We start from the raw sequence: 18803 nt of genomic DNA on the forward strand, positions 1-18803 counted from the left end.
ATTTTTTGCCACTAGAGCTGTCACCTGTTTTTAAAAAAATCTCCGGAAAAATCTGCATTGATTTTGTTTACTTTATCAACTCAAATACAAACAGTCTCCAACCAGAATCAGCTTTTCAAGCTTGAAGACTATGAAAAGAGCATTACATTAAAAAAATCTAAAAAATTATTTCAATGTCTATTTTATATTTAAATAATAATTTTAATAATTAATTTCAATATTTAATTTTTAAGTTTTAAAAGAAACTCCAGTTCTGTAACTTGAGAAAATAAAGCACTTTTTCCCATGCACAAGCCAGTGATTAATTTTCACATCACAGCCCTGTGAATCCCTCATTGTATATTTGCCATCTCTGAACCTTATCTGTAGATATGATGGCTACCCCACCTATCCATTTTTTGCCACTAGAGCTGTCACCTGTTTTTAAAAAAATCTCTGGAAAAATCTGTATTTGTCTTCTTTCCTTTATCAATTCAAATATGAGTCGTCTCCACCCAGAATCAGCTTTTCAAGCTTGAAGGCTATTAAAGGAACATTACATAAAAAAATCTAAAGAATTATTTTAACACCTATTTTATATTTAAATAATAGTATTAATAATTAATTTCAATATTTATTTTAAAAAATTAACTTATAGAAGTAATTCCAGTTCTGTAACTTGAGAAAATCAAGGCTCTAAAAGACATTCCATTTTTCTCCTGTCATTAGGAATACACAATCATAGAACATCCACTGTCTTGGCGTTTATTATCACCAAAGACCTGTGAAACACTGATTCCTCCCTGTTAAAACTGCTGTCTAGAAGTGACTCCACTTTCCAACAGCATTTCAGCAAACGTGTTCAATACCTCTGTGAGTGGATAGTGGAAGCCATTCCTGCTAAGAGCACACATGGTGCTACAACATTTCATGTCACCAAGCTTTTACAAAACAACTGTAATTTGATCTTAACCAGCAGGAAAAAATATACTTGAGAGAACAGAAGAGCAAGGGTTCACTGTGCCTCTGTCTGAAAAAGCACACCATTGCTTGCATCAGAGGTCTGCCCAGAGATGCTTTTTTTTCCCAGCAGAAATGCAAAAGTAGCACTACAAAAGAGCCAAAAGATGATTATCAAGGATGTGTGGTTCTTGGATTTCTTAGACATTGGTCCAAATTCTCCCCAGCATGAGTTTTAGAGCCAAATATCTGATTGTTATCAATTCTTTGGTGTGAAATGGCTGATAGGATTCCTTAAAAATACCTCCAGAGGTGCCAAAAGCACCCACTGATGCTGCAGTGGGATCCCTAAATCCCACATGGGTGGGAGACTGCAGAGGGCATGAATCTCCACTGCCCAGCCAAAACAACACTTCATTCAGCATATTCAGCAAAGGCTTATCTGAGATAGTCAGCTCCTCTCTAAATATAAGAATGGCTTAAAATAGAATCATCACAGCAAGCAGGCAATTGGAGAGGATTTAACAAAACCACAGAAAATCTTAAACAGTTCTGATAATCTTAAGGAATTTCAGGCCAGCACAGATGACAAGGCAAGCATGAATTAAAATTACAGATGAATGCATTCAGAACGGATGCCAGAAACCATCTTCCCTGCACATACACACACAATTCCTGCACAATAGCCCTTCAAAGTCATCCAAAACACAATTAGGTACTACCAGGGGAATGAAATATTCAAGAGTGTGTTTAGATTTTTATAGGCCTGATGACCTCTGTTCGTTCTCCAGACATTTCTGATAACATTGCTCTCTTCCTTCATCAAAGCTGCTGAAATGTTTGCTCTTTTTCTTAAAAAATACAAGTTTCCACTCCTTGATTCTGAAGACAGAATGACCATTAATAAATGTACTAAGACAATTAGGAAAAGAACCAGACACATGCTTGCAGCCATAAAACCATCATGGTTTCTTCTGCAGCATCAAGAACTGCACAAATGGGTAGGCCTTAGTTGCCCCAAGTCAGATATCTCAAATAAAAAATTCATTCCATTTTGGGATGTTGGGACCCAGGACATTGCTCTGGCTGCCCTGGGTGATTGCAGACCCTGGCAGGGGCTCAGAGACCTTGGCACAGAGTCACAAACACCTGTGCCTTTGGTTTTAGCCCATGGAAACAATTACCAACCTTGTGTGAGGAGTTACAGGCCACAAGGGTTTGAGTAGAATGACAGTGAATTTGTCACAGGGTGAAAAAGTAGAATTTTGGGGATTTAGAATGGGGGTTCAAAAGGCAAGATGGAGGAATCTGGGCATGTCCTGTCCTCCTCCTCCTTCTTCTTGTCCTCCATCTCCTGCTGTGATGGTGACACTTCTGGATTGGTTTCTTTTGCAGAGCAGCACACTAAGCTGGTTTGTGCTGCCACCCAGGTTTTTACATACTTGGTGATTTGGCTTAATTATTGATTGTAAAATGCAAGAGCTGATTCAAGACTTCAGCTGCAATCAATACATTTTAGACCCGTATCTCTTCCTACTTTTTTTTATGGTCAACACTGATGTGCCTCTCCTTGTTTCTGAGGGTTTCCTTCTAACTTCTGGACAATTTTCTGTATTTCTTACAGTAGCCTTAGCTGTTCACATCAAATACTGTAAAACCCCTGTTCTCTTGCTCTTCAAGATATCCTCTATTTCACTGTTTTATACTGAGAAATCTCTAAATGTGGAAACAAAAATTGTTATACTGCTTCTGTTAAAGCACCAGCAAATGTTCAAAAATCCAAGGTAGTTCCAATCTCAAAATCTTTTCTACTGTTAGGATTTAACCCCACAGTTACAACATAATTATGTAAGGTAACTCTGAGGGAGAAGTCATGGACGAGTGTTAGAATTTGCATTACCAATTATGTCTTTCCATGATCTGAATCAGTTTTTAATGAGTCATGTGCAAAGCAGCACTTTGAACAGCAGCTTTCACACCTTCAGAGACTGTGGACAGAACTCAGTTGTCTGACATAAAACAGCAACTTCATACATTCTTTCAAGCTGCTCTGTGAATGCAGAGCTTATTACACAGTGCTTATCAGTGTGCAAAAGAATAATGGTAACTACACAGCCTAACAAGCTTAAAAAGATTTCTTCTTTTTCAGACAGAAAGCTCTTCTAAATCCTAAGTAACGCTACAACTAGGTTTAGAAATAAACTAATTCATATTTATCAACTGCCATTAAATCTTAATAAATCTAAAACCTTGAAATAACTCCTACCTCACAGCAATAAATGGGAAAAATTCAATTTCTGGAGAGTCAAACCTCAGTTTCACAGCCAGGCAGGAAGAGATGAGAAACATGCACAACTGAAGAGCCTTCTCACCCTCTAAGTGAAAAACTAACAACCTTCCCAAAGCAGCACAAAGAGGGGTGGCAGAAGCCCCAGTTTTAGAATTAAATGCTGCTCCCTGCTGTAAAATGTATATTTCACCTCATCAATAAGATTCTCCCTTTCCTCCTAACAAGTATCAGCAAGCAATCTAAATCCATCAGTCCCACCATACTGCAGGACAGCAAATAATTCTTTTCTCTAGAAACAAAACCACTGTCACTACTTCATTATTTCATCACACTCTTTCTTTTAAGAAGAGCACATCTGAAGTTGCTAAGGCTGTTAAGGCTATTTTTACATATTTAAAATTGTGAGCACAACAACATAAAAATTCTCTCATGAAGTTTTATTTGAATCACTCATGCAAAAGAAAAAAAAAATCCACTCTTTCAAAATTATACACTGTCTTTGGCAAGGAGAAAAACAGCTAAAGGGAACAATAAAACACTTTCATGACACTATTTTTTATATTAGTTCTGTCCCTGGGCTATAAAAAATGTAGCAGGCATGCTGTAAGAAAAATGAGCGATTCTCAAAAGTAGCAAAAAAATGTATTTTGTGACACGATTCTTTGTGAAACTTGAAAATTAACTAAATTTTCTGTAAGCCTAAAAGACAGTTTAATAACACCACATTGTCCTGCTGGAAAGTATAAAGTGGCCACATAGTTAAAGCAGACATTTATATTAAAGCACAGAGATGAAAGGAAAAACTGGATATACTCTACATGGCAGCCAAGGATAGATCCCATATACAGATGTGGGGAGGTCCATTTATGAATTCAGTACATGAAATCACACAAATAAACTGTCATTTTAAAGCAGAGCTCTTCCATACTGCTCTCACCTGCATACCTCACACAACCACTTCCCTGAAATGTGGAAATTGCCTCTTAGCTATGTGCTATTACCTTCTGCTGCACTATAAACTCACGGGGCAAGCCTGAAGAGGAGCAGGCATTATTTGCTGGCGTTATTTTCCCTACCATTTACAAACAATAATGACCATACAGGAAGGCCACCAGCTCTGCACATAACAGTGTTCAACTCTTTTCGTTGCTGACTCACAATTTCCATCTCCATAAACACCTCAGATTTATGTTTTACCCTGCAGAAGCTATGGCACTCAGCTGTTATTGTGGGCAGCACTTCAGAGGGTACAGTCTCATACCACAGCATCATGGAGATTCTGTATTTCTGTGCTTTTCTTTCCTTCTGCTGATCCCCTCATATTTATCCCTTCATTACATGGAAATTCCTTTGCTGCAGCTAGAAAAGCACAAGATGCAACCCTTTCAACCTTGCCCAATTCAGAAAATGTATTCTATAATTCTACAGAACATGAAATTCAGTAGAAGGCTTCTGTTTCCAAAACTACAAATACTAAAAACTCACAAATTGCTACAAAGCCCAGAACCTAGCAGTCACCAACATGCACTGACAAAATTAACACAGAAATAATATTCTTCTTTAACACTGCTAGTAAACATTTGCTAAATATTCTGTTGAATAACTTAAGGCTTAGCTAAGGACTAATGCGACAAATTACCTGCATCATCATTCATACAATGTGGAATTTGCATGTGATGTGCAAATGGTCTGTGTGGCCTTCCAACAAATAATTTTGCTTATTCAGGACAGCAATTTTTACAATGTCTTCCTCACTGCTTTGGCTCAGACAAAAAGAAGCTGAACACAGTCTCTGAAAGAAGTCAGTTCTGCAAACAAGAGAAGCCATCTATCCTTTCCCAGTAAAGGATATGTTGGAACAGAACAGGATCACAAACTGTGGCCTGCTTGCTATAACAGAGAGCACCTGTTTGCTGGATAAAACCCACATCAAATATGGAATTTGTAATAAATATCCATTTTTAACAAAAGCACATGATAAAATTACATACTACCGCTTGGGGCTGCATGCAATTGAAGTCAAGCAGCATATATTCTACTTCAAGATATAAAAGCAACTTATGAGTGCTAAATTGAATTTATGCCTTTGTAAAGTTGACAAAATTAATCATATCTTTAAGCATCATTTTCAAAAGAATTTTAAAAAGCCATGATGAAATACAAAAAGAGGAAGTATTGTTTCAGCAGTCAGCTAAAGCAGAACTGAAGTGAAAGTTTAATGTGTCAAATTGAATGCATCATGTACCAGTATTCCTGGGAAGGGAAAATACAATTTCTTCCCTTGCTTCTAGAGATCATCACATAAATATCCATATTCATATTATATTATAAATAATGAAGCCAGTTTGGGAATGAATATCTAAAAAGAGGACCTATCACTAACAATAATATGGAAGTGAATAATTATGGAATTTTATCTTCCATCAACTTTGAAGCTTTCGTATTTCTAATCCTTTTAAGTAATGAATACATTCTTTTTCAGCACTGCACTACATCAAACTGGGCCATCTGTTAAGAAGTATCATTAAGACATCCAGCCCTCTGAGGGACAGAGAAGCAACATTTACTGCCTGCTTAAATAGTTGCAGATGTTTCTAGAAACTGCTGAACTAATTAATGTGTATATTCTCAGACCATGACCCAAGAGGGAGTCTCAAGCATGCTGGTCCCTGCAACCACATGCATGTGTTTTTAAGTTCAAGGCCTCAGTAAATATTTAACCATGTATATTTACTAATTAATATTTATTGGCAGAGGGAGAGGTTCAGAGCCCCTTTGTCGCCATCTGCAATGGCACTGCAGGAATTTATCCACAGGCAAGACAAATACTGCAGCAGAGCTCAATAACCATCTAAGGCTGCACATGTCTCCTGCTCATTTGGCACCTCCTGCTTGAATTTCTGAGGGGCATCACTGAAGGCTGCATGTGAGTCCTGGGAGACCAGGCTCCCCTTGAGCCCATCTGAGACTCAGCACCAAGGGAGAGATGAGGAACAGAGATAAATACCCAGGGAATGATTATTCACCCAGCAATGCACTGATTAGAACACATTTTTAAAAAAAAAAGCTTGCTCAAGCCTTAACCTTGTGATACCTGCATGTTCCTCATTTAAGGGGATTTCCTCAATTAAGGTTTTAGTTATTGCCTGTTCAGTCTGCTCCAGCCTACAACCAGGACTCACATGGCTGAAAGGAAGAGGAACCTGCGTTTCAATATCCTCTGGAAGGAGGAAAAATTAGATTCTGGGCTCTAGCACTCATTTTTTCATTTTTGTTTTGCACTGGTACTATTTCATTGTCCCGCTTAATTCATAAATTAGTCCTGAGAGTGCTCAGATCTAAATCAACCTCCTAATATCCATCCAACTAGAATCTTAATGCTATTTTTGAGATTTTAAAATAGAGACCTTGAAAAAACACTTTCAAAACCCTGCAGTTGCAGGTATAAGGAACAAAATACATTTCTTTTTCAAATACAACATCCTTTTAATAGGATGTTTTAGGAGATAATGGTTCCTTTCTCCTCCAGCTCTTCCTTTTCTCCCTCCTCCAGCCTAATTCAGTTCAATTACAGCTTTGTATCTGCTAAGTCTTCTAACCAAAGGAGTATCACAGAGTGGTTTTAGAATCATGCTTATAGAGGTACTTAATATCTTATTAAAAAGGAATTGCTTTTTTCAATGTATTTCCTGTTGAACCAACAACTTGTACTCCTCCCAGGCTGGCTTACCTCTACAAACACTGCAGCACTGGTTCTCTGGAAGAACATGATCCTTTTCTGAGCAGTTCAGTGGTGGACAGGTCTCTGTTACTTTGACTAAAACTCCATTCTGAAAATAAACAACATTTTTTTTTAAAATTACATTGGTGAGAATACATGCAATGGCAAGGATCACATACTTTTCCATCCACAGCACTAGTAATCTCCAGTAACAACACTGGTAAATTAGCAAGAAGCAAGTTAAGTTCAGTTGTTCCACCATAACATCAAATCTTCAGTAATCTACTGTGCATTTCTCTGCATTAAAAAAAAAATAAATTAAAAGGCAAGGCATTTCACCTCAAAATTCTATGCTAGTTTTACCAAATATGTAGTCTCATATTTGGTAAAAGCCTCATTTGGTAAAAGTCTCAATATGTAGTCTCATATTTGGTACAAGTCTCATTTTACCAACATGTAGTTATCTTCTTTTCAAGTATTCGAAGGAATTTAAGAATTTCAATCCAGCTTAAATATAGTCTTCCTGCTTTCTGCAAATCTGAGCTTTATTCCTGTTATTTCCCAGTCCACACATTTCATTGATAAGTTATTCAACTCCAATTTACACAGCAAGACCAGTACTTTCAAGTGTTGTGTTGTTCTGTCGTGTCCAAGAGTCTGTTCTTTAGAATTACCGATCACCTTATTTCCAAAGTTAGATCCTTCAGAGAACAAAGCTCATCTTGAGAGAGCCCTACAGAAACTGCTGTGGAAAAATCAAGCCAAAGACATTGCTATGATTTTGATTTCTAGATTTAGAATAAGACTATGATAGGAGGTCTAGATGCTGGTAGAAGTTTTCTGTAATCATAGACATGGAGCCTTCATGGGGAGATTTTTCCACCAAATTTTACTCCATCTTCTCTCATCCAGCAGATCAGCCTCACTTTGTCTCCACACCAAACAGCTCTACAGCACTTAGTTCCATGTTTCTTAACATCTTGTCCCAAAATAGCCCTCTCTTTTACCATATCCCCCCCTCCAGCCTCCTCCATACCATAATTGACTTGTTCAGCACCCCTTCTGCAGCTATGCCAGCACTGAAAATGAGCAAGTGGAGCAAAAATTAACGACTGGGATTTTTGCTCAGTAGGAACTACAGTAACTACCCCACAGGACTGCCCACACCTGAGTAATCTCATTTTCCAAGCTATGAAATTTCACTAAGAAAGCAGGCAGCCTGCTATGTTGCCAAAACCCCTCCTTAACATCAGCCTAGAACATTTTTCATGACATCTCAGATGCCAGAACAAAAAGGTGGAATAAGAATTTCTGCCTTCCTCAAATGAAGAAATTTCACTTTCCAGCTATCATGATTGCAGAGACAAGTTTACAAATATGATCCAAACATATCTAGGGCTGGGAAAGCTGAGGAAAACCAATACCAAAATAGACAAAACCTCATTAAAGCCATCATTCTCATAATCTGAAGGACCAGATGTGGTGTTTGTGAGGGTCCCCAGGATGAGGTGAGAATCTGACTGCATGTTCTCAAAAGGCTGATTTATTATTTTTTGATATGATATTATACTAAAAGAATGCTATACTAAAACTGAATGCTATACTAAAACTAACTAAGGAAAGAGAAAGGATATATCAGAAAGTTTAACAAGAATGATAATGAAAGTTCGTGACTGACTCAGAGAGTCCGACACAGCTGATGGTGATTGGTCATTAAGGTAAAACAATTCACATGAAACCAATCAAACATTCACCTGTTGATAAGCAATGTCCAGACCACATTCCAAAGCAATCAGATAATTATTTACATTGTTTTTCTGAGGCTTCTCAGCTTCCCAGGAGAAGAAATCCTGGCGAAGGGAATTTTCAGAAAATATCACGGTGACAACCAGATACATGACTTTGAAGAAAGGATATTGAAGTTGCCTGTGAGTGCACCCTGCATGAAGAAACACTCAGTGCAGAAGACTGCCCTCACAGCTACACAACACTGTGCACAGCACACTGCAGCACAGGCTCACACAGGTAAAAACCTCTGCTGGTCACCAGCCCTGCCACCTCACCTCACCTCACCTGACCCAGCTCTGCCCCTGCAGGCTCCAGAAGGAGATCTCACCTACACGCTCAGGAAACGCCTGCTGAGTCCACAGGGCACAGATGATGGGCCCGAGGTGCCCAGCAGCTTGCAGAACATCCAGCTGGGGAGTGCAGCTGAGCCAGGGAATGCAAATCTGTAATTCTGGAACCGCCGCCCGTCACCGCCCTGACACTGCAATCTCCAGGCTAAGCAGGGCCATTGCCTTCACTGGCAAGCTGCACCAGCTGCTGTCGTGAATAATGCTAAAAAAACCCCACAGGCATCTGCTTTTCTTATTTTTGTGAGAAAAAGCAGCCACAGAGGGCACACATCATCAGAGCGAGAGCAGTGGAGTTAATGGAGGCGTTCGGGCTCCTCCTGATCTCAGCTGAGCAGGGCAGAGGCAGGAATCCCCCACGGCTGTCTGTGCAAACGCAGGATCAGAGGTGATAAAGAACCAGACACGGAGCCATCACTCACCAGCACGTTATCAAACAAGCAGCTCTGCCTCTAACTCATTGCCTAGTTAAGCTCAGACAGGACAATTACGGCAGAAAGGGTAAAGTATGTCAGCACACCACAAAAAGTGTTGACTGACAATAAATCTGGCCAGAGAAATATGGCACAAAACGGTATGAAAGTCAAATGAGTGTCAGGATGAGTCAAAAGCTAAAGAGAAATTTATTCCAAGCTCACTGCTTCTTCAGTGACTCACAAGGAGATTAAACAACACAAATTGAGAATTCCATTAATTTAATGACAGTAAGATTTTATTTCCTTAAGTCTTCTATTTTCTGCAGAATTTGCATCTTGGGAAAACAAATTAAACTTATTTGTAATTAAGTTTTAAAACAATTAAAACATTACCATGTTGAGTATTCTTTGGGTTAAAATTAATTTGTTATAAACTAGTACAGATCCAATTATAAGAATTATCATCATCAGATTTCAGATTTTATCCACTGAGATAACTAAGAAAAGTTCACACTTTAGAATTACTGCTTCAGGCAGCCTTAGAAAAATTATTCCTTTTTATATTCAATTCACATATGTAGTAGTCATAGAATGTGAATAGAAATAGATGCCAAAAACACTTTTTTTTTCTGAAATAAATTTATCAAGCCTCAGTTGTGACATACAATCCACAAAGAATGAGATCTGGAGTCAAAAATTTACAACAAGATTATTAAATTTCTTGTAATTACCAAGGTAAGTACATACAAAAAAGGATTGGATGTAAGCCTAATCAGTGACATGCAGTGAAAATCTGAACAATAAACAGCACATCTCACATGATTGGCTTCGAAAATTATTTGCAAGATTTCAGATAAGGCTATTTTGGTGGGGTTTTTTTCCTGTCTGAATTTCTCTCTGCCCTGGTTCCAGACAAGACAGGGTTGATCTCTGCAGCAGCCAGGAGGGGCATGGCCAGGACAGGTGGCTGTCCTACAGCACCTCACTCTGCCGTGGGGCTGCTGGGGCCCAGAGGGAGCAGCTGGGCTTTGTTGTTCCCTGTGAAATGATCACCTCTGCCCTGTACCCCTTGTCATTACTATTATTGCTGTTACTGTTTATTTTCTTATGGCCTTGCTGATTCAAATAAACTGTTCTTACCTCAACCCATGATCTTTAACTTTTGTACCTCCAGTTCTCTCCATCCCAGCCAGGGAAGTGAGAGATGTGGTTTCAGGGAGAGCACCACATGCAGCAGTGTCACTCCTAAGCCCAACCAGCTGGTATTGATCACTCTCTTAGGGCACAGCTTCAAACAGCAGCCTCACCTGTCACCCTGAAGAAGTACATCGTTGCTGCAGACACCTTTTATGGAAAATCCTTTCCTTAGGATTTTTCCTCCTGAGAAGCTGGGAGGCCTCAGGAACAAAATGCAAACATTGATTATCTGCTGCTGTGGAATGCAACAGGTGCATCTGGGATTGGTCTCATGTGGTTGTTTCTAATTAATGGCCAATCACAGTCAGCTGGCTCGGACACAGAGCTGAGCCACAAATCTTTGCTATCATTCATTCCTATTCTATTCTCAGCCAGCCTTCTGAGGAAATCCTTTCTTCTATTCTTTTACATTCGTTTTAATGTAATATATATCATAAAATAATAAATCAGCCTTCTGAACCATGGAGTCAGATCCTCATCTCTTCCCTCATCCAAGAACCCCTGTAAACACTGTCACACATCGTTCCTTATCTTTACAAAAAACTTTTTAGTCAACCTTCCTGAGAGCTGTGGGCCCTGTCCATCTTGTATGGCACTCTGTGACTGCCTGCTCCCAGCATTAATGAAGAGGCATTTATTTTTGTACCCTTTGCTGTCAAGCATGTCATCTTGTTTATGAACAACCATCATGTCATTCACAGGCAGCTGATCAACTGCAAATTCTCACTCCAAAAAAAGTTATAAAAATCTTCCCATTGACATTCAATGGCCCACATCATCATAGGGGTGAAACCCCCCCAAAAAAAGCCCTAGACAAACCAACAAACAAAAAATCAAACACTTATTGAATGCAGAAAGGTGCAGTTATCAAAAGCTCATACACACTTGCATTTTCTGGCCTTCTCACCACAAGAGAGGGATGACAGGAGAGATCAGCCATGGACCATGAGGATAAATAATAAACAGGAGCTTCTGACAGGAGGAAAGGCTGGAGAGGAGAAGCTCAGAGGGATCCTGCAGACAGATGTGAGTACCCAAGGGTGCCAAGAGGAGGGAGCCAGGCTCCTCTGAGCAGGGCCAGGAGCACAAAGTGAAACACAGCAGGGCCCAGGTGGCATCAGGAAACACTCCTGCAGCATGGGGCTGCGGTGCAGTCTCCATCCTTGGGGACACTCAACATCTGGACATGGTCCTGGGCAGCTGGCTTCAGGTAACCCTGCTCAAGCAGGTGACCTCCAGAGGTGCCTTCCAGCCTGAACTGTTCCATGGTTGTTAGAAATACCTGTGTGCTCCTTTTGTCATTGTAGATTCATCTGAAGAGTGCTTGTGGGCAGGATTCCAGCTGGGAATGGTTGTTCATTAATAACATCTGTGCTTATGGTTAAGAGGATATGCATCATAAATATTTTTAGTCTGGATTAGTTTTGAAAAAATTAAAAAAAGGTCTCTCTGCCTGATAAAGAAAAACTTTGATCTAGCTGGATCCATCAGCAGTATTATTTTTTTTTTTAGATGGAAAAATCAATACTAGTTAAAAGCCTCTTAAGTTTGGATCAGTACCTATGCAAAGAATAGGGAATCCATCATCAAATAAAAATTGAAATGTGAAATTTCAATTTAATCTTGTTGACATTACTCCACTTACAAATATATCCTCCTTTACAGGCACAAAGATTTTTAAGTTATCTTTATCAACACTATTACACTGACAGTAGACGTGTACCCTCCACTGTATTCCTTCATGGATCAGCAGCTTTTGAAATTTGATGTCAGTGTTTCAAGTCTGGAAAATTAAACCATATTAAATTTTGTTGATGCACACTTGTGGACATAGCTTCAGATTGTGGGGGTTTTTCTGAAGGCATGCATCAAATGATTTTTTTATGGTGTAACATTCACAGATGCCATTTTGAATATTTATCAATACTGTCAATTGAGATGCAAATACCAACTGCAATGTTACTGTAATTAATATTGCCATATCATTTTCCTTTTAACAATAAGCAAAATACAAAAGCTGTTTTCATTATTTTACTCATTTGATGGTTGGTATTTGCTTTTAATCTTCCTGAACGTATTATCATACTCTTAATGATGAATATAACACTCTCTTATTTATAGCACAGAGATGTTCCACAGACACAATTCAGATTCACCCTCTCTGGTTTCACTTTAACTTGAAAATACTCCTGTTCTCATTTTATACATGTATTTCCACTCTCAAATAAGCATTCTATGTCATTTTATAAATGACAGGCATCTTAGTCTGCCTTCCAAGGCAACAACCTTGCCCACCTATTTGTACAGGCAGTGCTGAACACCCCATACAGCTCCACAGGAACAATAGCAAAGTAATTCTGCATAACAAGCTGTTTTCACAACATCTGCAACCAGCTATTGTCCATTTCCATTAGTGAACAGAAAATTGCTACTCTGTACACTGAGCTCCAAGCACAACAATAACCAGATCACTGTAATCTTTTCCAATGCACACTCACCAACACCCCCCTGAACAGATCTAACATGATCTCCATTCACCTGTGCTCTTAAATACTGACTGTCATAGCCCAAATGTCATGAATTTGCCAAAAAGAATTCAATCCACTCCAATATTCTGTAATTTACCTCAATTACTAGAAGAGCTATATATAGTTTGAACAACAGTAGAGAAAATACAGAGTATCTCACACAATGTAACAAGAAGGTTGCTTCAGATTTTAGCAATTTGGCTGAAATAAGTAATTTGCCCAAGAGGCTGTTACTTTTTTCTATAGCTCATGAAAGCAGAGATAAGAGAAAACATTCTTCCAAATAATTTTGCCCATATTTCTCTTATCCTGCAAGGGTCATATTCTTGATTTGTTTTTGTATTTGTGGCTTTCAGTGACTTCAAGGTCACCTTTTTCGAGACAACAGATGTCACATTTGCATGAAGGAAACCTAAAGAAATGCACTAACTTTTCACTGTCACTTCTGAACACCACAGATACATTTAAAAACAGGAAAGGTTTATACAGCTGAAACTTACTCGACATTCCCTGCAGCTCTTGGTTAACACTCGCTGACCTTCTGCTAGCACCTTGCCTCCATAGATACACTTTGCTGTAATTCAAGAGGAGGAGGGAGATTAAAAATTCATTAAATCAGTGTTTAAGCAGCAAATAAATGCAAGGTATAACGAAGAAGTAAAATCAGTATACACACACACTGAAAAAAAATCAATTCATTAAAAATACGATTCATTTTGCTTTCATCAGAAGTCAGTATCACATATAATTACAAACAAAGTAACAAACAATAAATTCATTTTAAGAGAAAGTAGCCTCTTTGCCCAAACTAGAGAGAGGGAATAGGAGCATAAACAATATGTCCTGGACTAAATAACCTATCATTCAATAGAAAATGTTTTCACTACCAATATCATGTAGAGTAGTTACAGTTTGTGTTACTAGAGGTCCTTATGACTCACTTCAAGAACTGGAGACATTTATTAGCATCCAGTTCATCACAAGAATAATGTAAGCACAGATTTCAATTAAGCCTTCACATTTTTTGTGGGCCCAAAGGTGAACCCTTCATCTTACTGGAGGACTGCACGACCAGATTGGATGCAGTGAATGACTACTGAATCAACAAACTGCAAAAATCTATTTCAGCAAAATATTCATCAGGCACACGTGAAATGTGTAGGACTTTCCCAGGAAACTGAGAACTCCTGCTGCAAAACTCTTGCCTGAAGTTTTGACCCTTCTGCCAAAGGTAAGTGGCTCCACAAATGATCCGACAGACTGGAACATTCCTCGCTCGCTCCACAGCAAAGTCACCTGGCTTGGGACTGCTGCCACCACGAAGAACGCAACGGGCATCAGGGCCACAGCACCAAACAGCTTGGTCAGTTATGGCCAGAATTATCACAGTCCCCATGCAGCTACAGGTCTAAATTCCAATTGCAGAGAAGGACAGTAAATCCATCAATTAAAGAGAGCAGCTGGACTGTTACGATCTCACACAAATCAAGGATCCGCCATAAAAGCGCCCTGCATTACAAAGCAGATCGATGGTAAACGCTGATAAAATAACTTTCTGCTGTGCTGTTTCAGCTCTTTTTGTACTTGGCCACTAAAAGTCTGACCTGTGACCCTGAAAGGAAAGCTAAAAGGTGTGAATCCTATGCTGCAACTGAACAGTGCTTTAAGGTTTTGAGAGTCAAGGCACTTGCACAGGGCAAGTGTTCAGAGCAGCCTGTTCTCAATAGACACTCTATCTAGGACTGTTCTACCTGAATTTCCCTCCTGTTTTACCTGAATTTCCCTCCTGCCCAGGCAGGGGAAGCACTCACAGGTGCAAGTGAGTCCCCGTTACAGGTGATGCCAACAGTTCCACAGCAGCAACTGTCACAGCCAGATTGATTCCCAAATTTTAAGCAGAAGAGACTGCTAGATCAATCTTCATGAACCGTCAGACATAAATTTGCTTCTAATGACTCTTTGTGAAAATGCTCATTGCTTAAAAAAAAAAGAGAATGATTTACAATTTTCAGGCTAACTCAGTTTTCATCATCACTAAAGCATTTTAAAAGAGGTGTCTTCCTTTTGGCATCCTAGTTTTCTCTGTTTTTCAAAAGCTGCCCTAGTTTTTATGCCTTACTAGTTGTGATCTCACTTCTGAAGAAAACTTCTGATGAGGAAGCTTTGTTTAAATTAGGAATCCCAGTAACTATTTTTAGGAGAATTTGAAATAGAGACATTTCCTTCTTTCTGTCTGTTTTCCAGACATTACTGCTTTTTACACAGGAAGGGACACACTGAAAAGCAAGTTAATGTACAATTCAGAAAAATTATATCTAAAATTACAGTCTTTTGCCAAATATTATTTGAAATGCTAACACAAGGTGGCAGGGATCAAAACTGAACTGCCTAAACCCCTTAACATATCAGACATTAGAGCTTTGCTCATTAACCCTTAGCTAAGATGGGAAAGTGTTCAATAACCCAGCCACTCAATAATCCCTAGAGACAGCAAATTACAACTGATGGTTCTATCAGAGCTAAATAGAAAAAGCACAGAGAAAATAACACCTGCAGTGCAGCTCTTTGGAAAACCTCTGCAATTACTACTATCTACCTCGAGGTGACCAACTGTGGTCCTAGCACATCATTTTGTCAAGGAGCTGGCATTTACAATCAATTTCAATCAACTTCCACACGTCCCTTCCCATTGACTGACACGCTGAGCTCTTGTCAGAATAACGAGTCAAGTTTGTGCCAATCACTGACAAAAGGCAAGTTTGATTGTTCATCTTCCCATTACAAATAACAGGAACAGTTCACTCATGAGGGTATACACTGAATCTACAATTTTGTGCTTTACAATTTCTTTGTGTCAGATTTTGACTCTTGTGCATACATCCAGTTTCATGAAAGAACCCCCTAGACTTTCAGTGTTACAAATAAAAATTTTTTGAGATAAATAATACAGGCCAGCATGACCACTTTGCCACCCAAGTACTCTGTTCATGAACATCTTTTAGTATGCAGAATATTCATGCTGACATACAGCCCAGAGAAATGAGATTACATGAGAAACAAGAGCAAGTGCAAGATCACAGCTAAAGGATATTTGTGCATGGAACTAACGAATTCAATGACTGAAGAAGGGTGACAGAATGCTAAAAAAGTGTTATTATTTCCCTAATAAATCCTAAAATAATTCAACATCCCTGTCCTAATAAATTATTGAAAAGCTCATGCATGAAGTTTACTCATCTTCCAGAACAGATCAGGGGAGAGAGAATTTGTGCTTCTTAAGGTATGGCTGGCATTAGTATACAGCTAAAATTTTCATACATAAATTGCCTTTGTTCCTTGTACTACTATTAAAGTAACAAATATTGAATATTCCTTCCGTGAATGTTACTTAACAGCTTTCATTCCCACTAAAAGGAACTGAAAGCTGATAATAACACCAATCACAAAATGTACTTAGCTTTTCTTTCTTCTCATTAATTTATTTGGAAATTAATTACAGCAAACTACGGCTCCACACAGGGATATTAAGCCAGGGTCTGATATACTGTCATGTTTATTTTAAAGAACAGCCTTTTAACTTGAAATAAAAGACAGGCAAAAAGATAACAGCTTGGTTAGTTACTCATCACAAAAGAAAGTTCAGACTACAGGCTTGATGCTCCTCAACACATCAAGAGGAGATACCAACTGGAGCCAAGTCAGCCTTCCCAACCCCCAACAGGATGAATATAACAATAGGTAAAAATCGTACCTCAGAAAGTGCCAATGCTTGTTCATTTCTCAGCAATTATTCATTTTCACCTTAAATCATGATTACCACTGTGGCTCATGTTATGTGAACTACCAGGAGCTCTCCAAACCATCCCAAAGCGTCCTGGTGGCAGGGCAAGGAGGCAAAGCAGCGAGGTGGCAGCAGCAGCTACCAACTGGAGCCAAGTCAGCCTTCCCAGCCCCCAACAGGATGAATAATTTTACACTAACAATAGGTAAAAACAGTATTTCAGAAAGTGCCAATGCTTGTTTATTTCTCGGCAATTGTTCACTTTCTTCCTAAATCACGTTTGCCACTATGGCTTGTGTTACGTGAACTACCAGGAGCCCTGAAAACCATCCCAAAAGGTGCCTGGGGGCAGGACAAGAAGGCCAAGCAGCCAGGTGTGTGTGCTGTACTCACCCTTGCACACCTTGCAGCACTGAGAGTCCACGTGCACGGGCAGAGCATCGGGGGGACACTCCAGAGGGGGACAGGACATCCTCCTGCACTCCACAGCTCCTCCCTGAGCAAGGGGCAGGACAGAAATCAGCTGCATTTCATACACACCGCTGAGAACTATTCCAGCAAATGAAAACACCACTCTGGATTACAAACCTATCCTTCAGCAACAGATTTAATCCCACCCAACTACAAAATGAATCAAAGTGCAGCTGAAGGTGAACTGCCTTCAGTGTTTTGATACATATTACTGATTTTGTCCCCAAACCCAAAACATAACACATCAATTGGAAAACATAAGTCAAGAACATAAGCCCTACTTTCTGCATGCTGTTCCAATCATCTTTGGGTTTTTTAACAACCAGGCTTCTATTTTCCTGAGCAAACAAAGGCTCTCTTCAGATATTTATCAAATAATTTCAAAGATACAAGTTTTGCATACTAATCCTCTTTCCGTCCCTTGTATTTTTCAGTCTGATAAACGCTGAAAATGAATCTGCAAGTTGTTACCATGCAAGATGCAACTAAGCATCTATGAATACTATTAAGATAATGCCTCCTTTTTGAAAAAGCTACTGCAGTGAAAACAATTCCAAAGAAACACAGACAATGCCACTCCTTCACCCCAAAACCACAAAGTCCTCACAGCTATAATTAAAACAAGGAAGAAAGCATTGTCAAGGGAAGGCAGATTTTATGTATGAAGCTTACAAATAAGTAATGTCAAAATTTTATTTATTTTACCACCTCCCTCTCTATTGTCCATGCTGCCACTAGGCGCATACTAAACACACAGGAACTCTCAGAGTGAACATTATGTATTCAAAGGCCATTTTCACTAGATCCTATCCTTCAAACTCTCCAGAAATTCTTACTTTGCATGTGCAATTCCTGCAGTGATCATCTTCAACCCATGAGTCTTTGTCTCTGTAGATCAATCCATTTACTTGACAAGTCTTCTCACAATGACAGTCTTCCAATTGACTCAGCCTTGTTTCTGCATAATTTAACTATAAATGAAAGTAACTTGATGAGATTTCTGCAATCCAAACACATGATTTAAAAAAGCAAAAACCAGTACATTTATTTTTAGCAAAACCAACTTTGACCACAACCTCTGAAACACTGAACCAGGAAATGAGCAGGTAAAAACTAACCCTATTCCCCAGATTTTGATGGAGTTAGTACATGGTCATCCCACACTATGATCAATGGAGAAACCATGCTCCTGGAGCAAACCCTGGCCTTGTGGCTAGCTCTGAACGCTCCTTGTTGTTACAATAGAAATACAAGCTTAATATTGAGCAGTAAATATGTGCATTCCTTCCTGCCTGTACAAATAACTGAAAGATGACAGGCCTCTG

The 18803-nt window shown here is 39.1% G+C and overlaps 1 protein-coding gene across 8 annotated transcripts in view; it reads right to left on the reverse strand.

The window, feature by feature from the left end:
- The window catches only part of NELL1 (neural EGFL like 1), a 273376-nt gene that overhangs the window by 186700 nt on the left and 67873 nt on the right, over window positions 1-18803 (reverse strand). For all 8 annotated transcript variants that reach the window (XM_074543909.1, XM_074543905.1, XM_074543908.1 and 5 more), the window contains exons 8-11: window positions 18315-18449; window positions 17401-17503; window positions 13727-13800; window positions 6960-7059 (exon numbers count right to left, since the gene is read on the reverse strand). In XM_074543909.1, coding sequence (XP_074400010.1) covers window positions 6960-7059; window positions 13727-13800; window positions 17401-17503; window positions 18315-18449 — 412 coding nt within the window. The remainder of the gene's footprint in view (window positions 1-6959; window positions 7060-13726; window positions 13801-17400; window positions 17504-18314; window positions 18450-18803) is intronic.

Source organism: Zonotrichia albicollis, chromosome 6, assembly GCF_047830755.1.
Source record: "Zonotrichia albicollis isolate bZonAlb1 chromosome 6, bZonAlb1.hap1, whole genome shotgun sequence".
Classification (NCBI taxonomy): domain Eukaryota; kingdom Metazoa; phylum Chordata; class Aves; order Passeriformes; family Passerellidae; genus Zonotrichia; species Zonotrichia albicollis.